General features: G+C 33.3%; 1 protein-coding gene across 1 annotated transcript; it reads left to right on the forward strand.

The window, feature by feature from the left end:
• Window positions 1-236: 236 nt before the first annotated feature.
• Window positions 237-2,933, forward strand: LOC149538318 (zinc transporter 11-like). The gene is made up of 4 exons (XM_089802448.1): window positions 237-956; window positions 1,051-1,106; window positions 1,945-2,059; window positions 2,223-2,933. Exons 1-4 carry the CDS (start codon window positions 488-490, stop codon window positions 2,465-2,467), a joined length of 885 nt encoding a protein of 294 aa, XP_089658574.1. The 5' UTR covers window positions 237-487; the 3' UTR covers window positions 2,468-2,933.
• Window positions 2,934-5,180: the final 2,247 nt, after the last annotated feature.

Below are 5,180 nucleotides of genomic sequence, written 5' to 3' on the forward strand. Positions count from 1 at the left end.
ATCATACTATAAACAAATAAATAGATATATATATAGGCGCATTGATAAGATTAAATTGAATCAAACAAATAAACACTCTAATTTTTTTCCATTATATTTATGTTTTGAAATAACTATAACAACAATACAGTCTCTATTTATGCTCGCAAAACTAGTGCTCGCCCGTTGGGTAAACATATTATTTCGTCGCTGTCTGTGTATCTACAGAGACTGTGCAGAGAGAGAATATTCACAAAACCTATTTTAATGGATTCTGTACATCATCGATTGTCCGTTTCTGACAAGTTCGCCAGACGGAATCACGCAAATATGCAATCGGAGCCAAAATATTTAACTACTTTTGCTTTCGCAGGTAGTAATCCAGTAGATGAAGGTCCCATTGAACAAACAGGAAAACTGAAATCCTGTTCTCTGAACCAGTGTAGGGAAGCAGGGTTAACTTAATCAAAAGACTTATAAGCTTTGCAAACAAGAAGTATTTGGAGCCATGGCTACAAAAAAGTCCATAAAATGTCTTGTGATTATGGTTGTGGGCTTACTATTTCCACTGATTGTAGCCCACGGAGGCTCTGGATCAGCCGATGAGCAGAATGGGGATGCAAAGCTAAATTTAAGAGCAAAATCTCTGATTCTGGCAAAAATCTGGTGTCTCATTATTGTTTTCATTGTGACTTTTGCTGGAGGAATATCTCCCGCTTTTTTCAAGTGGAATCAGATGTTTATTTCGCTGGGAACCCGATTCGCAGGAGGGGTTTTCTTGGGGACGGCGTTGATGCATTTCTTGAAGGATTCTGCGGAAACATTCAAAGATTTGACAAAAAAAGAGTATCCCTTTGCGTTTATGCTCTGTACCGCGGGGTATTTGCTTACAATGCTGGGTGACCTAGTTGTCGCTTGGGTTAATGGCAGAATAGAAGTTATTCCTGTGCAGGCACCTCTTCCCCTGCAAACAATAGGTGGGACTGTAGTTTTTGTTCTCGTTGCTTACAGATCTGTTGCCCTTTGTTATTTGCAGATGTCTCAACAATTTCCTAAAATTTGTACTTCCAGATGTAGGTCAAGGAGAATCCCCTGTACGTAACAGGGACAGGACGCTCAATTCTCAGGTCAGTTGAGCACGAATTAGGTTTTTCTGTGCAATTTCATGAAATTTTCGGTTAGGGCAACTTGTTTGGCTTGACAGAACTTTTGGCAGACTGAGCATGAAGTGTACCTTTAAATTCAAATTGACCTTTCACACGATACTGTAATTTCTCTTCTGTTTTGAATATTTACACCTACAATGAACTGGTCAAAATGGTCAAATGGCTCAGTTGGAAGAGAATTTTAGAGCAATTGGAAGGTCTTAAGTTCAAGTCCTATCTAAATTAAAAGAGAGAGTTCAAAGTGTGAATGTCCTATCAGATGATAGTAGATTTTCACAATTGAGAAGAAATAATATTAATATCAGAAGTCCAGTAATTGAACATATGATATCCCAGCTAAATCAGAAGCCCCAGTAACTCAAAATATGATCTAACGGTCAAAACAGAAGCTCCTGTGACTCAGCCCATGACATCAGAAACTTACAGGTATAGGTTGTAGAGTAAACTTATAATATCAGAATCAGATCAGAAGCTCAGTAGTGAATTTGATATCGGAGTCAAATTAGGAATAATGTAACACAAGATGTTTTTCGTTTTGATACTTAAAAAATATTACACAATCAAAACTAAAAGTTGATTGATGTTGCTCAACATATGAAATCGGAATTAAAACAGGAGCCCAATATCAAACTATGATATTAGAGTAAAAGTAAAAACCCCAAATAAATTCAGGTACTCAACATATAATATCCAAATCGGACCAGAAGCCCCAAATATGCAGTGTTCAAGGTCATTGCAATTCCATATGAACAGTAACTCATCAATCGGTTGGTTCGTGCTGTGTGATTATTTGAATCAGGAAGGGAAGGGGAAGGCACCAACAGATTGTTCAGCTTCATTGGGAGACAGTCTATTGCTGATTTTGGCACTCTGTTTTCATTCTCTCTTCGAAGGAATCTCAATAGGGATTGCAGGCAAATTCTCTTCTCCTTTGTCATAGTTTGAAGTAGAATTTAGGGCGAAAATTTTCCATATGCTGAACATAAATTCTATAACGAAAGTTGCATTGTCTTGAAAGATTTTTACCTCTGTGTTCTGTTTTCCTTGTGTATAATTGAAGGAGCCGGTTTGTGACAGTGTCTCTGCATAAGGTATTTGCAGCAATTGCAATGGGTGTAGCACTGTTGCAATTAATTCCCGAGAGGCCATTGTTGTCCACAGCCGCATATTCCTTCGCATTTGCCATATCCTCCCCAATCGGTGTTACCATCGGGATTCTAATCGATGCCACCACAACGGGACGCTTGGCAGATTGGGTTTTTGCAATTACAATGGGTTTGGCCTGCGGAGTATTTATTTACGTTACTCTTGGTATTTTATAGCTATATGGCTGTTGTTTTTGGTTCTGGATTGATTGCAGTGGTAATGATTTGGGATTAGATAACAAATCAAACTTCAAACACAATGATTTAGTGACTACTCTTTTATGTTTACCAATTCTGCTGCTGTTTGCGCTGTATGAATGCTTCTCTGTTGAATGAATGTATGAAGGCCATAGGGCTGACAGATTGTACATAAGGGAATCGTTTAGCGGCAATCAATTGGTTTATAACATTAAGACTCTTCAAAAGTTGCAATTGACCTTTGCCCACAATTACTTTGGTTGTGCAGAGGATTGTTTCAGATCTGATGCTCCTCAGTAATTTCATCTCCATCTACCCTGTGATGTGGAAATTTACTTCAGCTTCGCACTCTTGTAGTAGCTGGTAAGTTTAGTTAATGCAAACTTGTAAAATGTCTATTGTCTTTCCTATTTTAAAGAATTTAAACAGACTCTGGAAATTGTAATTGCCGTTATTCGTTCCAATTTTTTCCTGTTAGCAACCAATCCAATTTCTTTTAAATATAAAGGTGTATTTAATTAATTTAAATTATTAATCATTTAATAATTTTTTAATTATTAATTAAAAAAAGCTTTGTTAGATGGAAGATCTTTATAATTTTCAATTTTAAACTTTTATTTTAGAAGTTTCAATCTGACTAAGTGGAATATTCTATTTGAGGATGCACCTTTTGTATTCACACTGAGTATCAATTTTAACATAAAGTTCATATGAAAACCCAAAATTAAATATAACATATCTATAATGATTAAAAATTAGAAATCATTATATTTTAACTTTTTTATTTATCTTTTGTAGATATGTGTTTTACTTAGTCCACTATAGTATTTTCTCACATGTATGCTTTAAAAACACTCTTAAGGAAATCTATCATGATTGAAAATCCTGAAATCAGCACTGTTTTACTTTACAGCTTTCACTTTCTTGAATATATGGTTAACTTACTCCAATAAAGTTTTTGTCCTATTTTTTAACCTATTTGCGGCGGCTCTATATTGTATTGGTCTTATACAAGTTAGATGATTGGTAATGACTTAATGTTACTTCGGATAATGAATGATTGGGGTGCAAAATTATCTTATACTATTTTAGTCACATATGTATTTTTTTTTTTATTTGAAATAATTAAAAGTTGTATGCTTTTGGGCATGTAATGATTACAGTAAGATTTATGCTTTTGTAAAGCGGTGGCTAATAATAATATTATTAAGTATTAATGTTTCTAAATTTTAGATTAAGTCACTAATATTTTATAATTTGGATAATACATAGATTACTATTGTATAATTTAGGTAATATATCGATTAGAATGAAAGAGAAATCAAAAGTATCTTATGAACAAAATTATGTTATAATTGAAATTATTTTTAAATATATATTGATCAGTAGATATGCAAATGCATATGTACTTTTGTTGTGTACATAGCACATGTATAACATTGAAAGAACAAAGACAAATAATAGCTCCATCATATAGATGATCATGCGTGAGTAGACTACCTAAACTATGAAATAAAATAAACTAATTTTGAAAAAGCTTTTTACTCATATATATATATATATATATATATATCACAACAAGAATTTCAAAAATTATAGAAATATACACAATAAAGACAATATTTAACTATAAATGAGTAAAAAAGAACACTTCCATTGTTAAACTACAACTATTTATTGGATGTTTCTCACAAATTAAAATGTTATAAGGTTTATGGTCCATGTTTTTAAATAATTGAATCCAAGTATCTTAAAGCTAATTACATTTTCTTATGTATGCTCTATACATGACACATCATTTACATTGTTGGCATCGTGTCATAACTCATACTAATGTACTACATATGCTTTGGACTTAGGTATCTATTAAGTCAAAATTATAACTCTAGGATAGCCTTTGGGGTCACTCAATATTTCTATATGTGCTAAACTATATCTCAGGCATACTTGCAAGTCTAAGATCTGGACAATGCTCTCGATAGTTTGCCTAATGTTGTTAGAACAATTTATTTGCCTGGTATCTCAAGTGAAGACTACTGCTCCAAAAAAGAAGATGAAAGTAGAAATATCTCATTACTTTTTAGGCAATATGTACTTCACTATAGAGTGCATGTAACCCAAAATGAGAGCCTTTATGGATTCACATCAACTTCTAAATCCCCATTTTAAGGCTTCTCATCTAAATTATTCCAACTGTCTAATTCTTTGTTATTCTCCTCACTCTAACTCAATTGTGCTAAAAAATGTAGTCATTTCAATCAATATTGCTCATGTGTTGCACAATGTCAATTGTCATTATGATCAATGATCCTTCATCCTTCACCATATTGTTGTAGGATAATTCTTAGGAAAAATCATTCTTTCATCATCCTAATAGTTAGGACATAATGTCACCTCTTACATTCCTTTAATTTCTACCCATGAGTGATTGTATAGGCTATGAAAGGAATGAGTGTAGTGCCTACCCCTAGTTTTCTTTATTTCATATTGTTGAACTCTCTTAGGCCAATTTTCATGCTTATGTGATTTGATTAGTGATACTTGCTTACTTGATTAGTTGATATTGTTTACTATGTAACTATGTACTACATATGCCATGGACTTAAGTATCTATTGAGTCATAATTACAACTCTAGGATAGCTTAGGAATCACTTAATTTTTCTACACATGCTAAACTATATCTCAAGTGTA

Source organism: Cupressus sempervirens, chromosome 9 (assembly GCF_028749045.1).
Source record: "Cupressus sempervirens isolate cs-2001-9-10 chromosome 9, ASM2874904v1, whole genome shotgun sequence".
In the NCBI taxonomy this organism is placed as follows: Eukaryota; Viridiplantae; Streptophyta; class Pinopsida; order Cupressales; family Cupressaceae; genus Cupressus; species Cupressus sempervirens.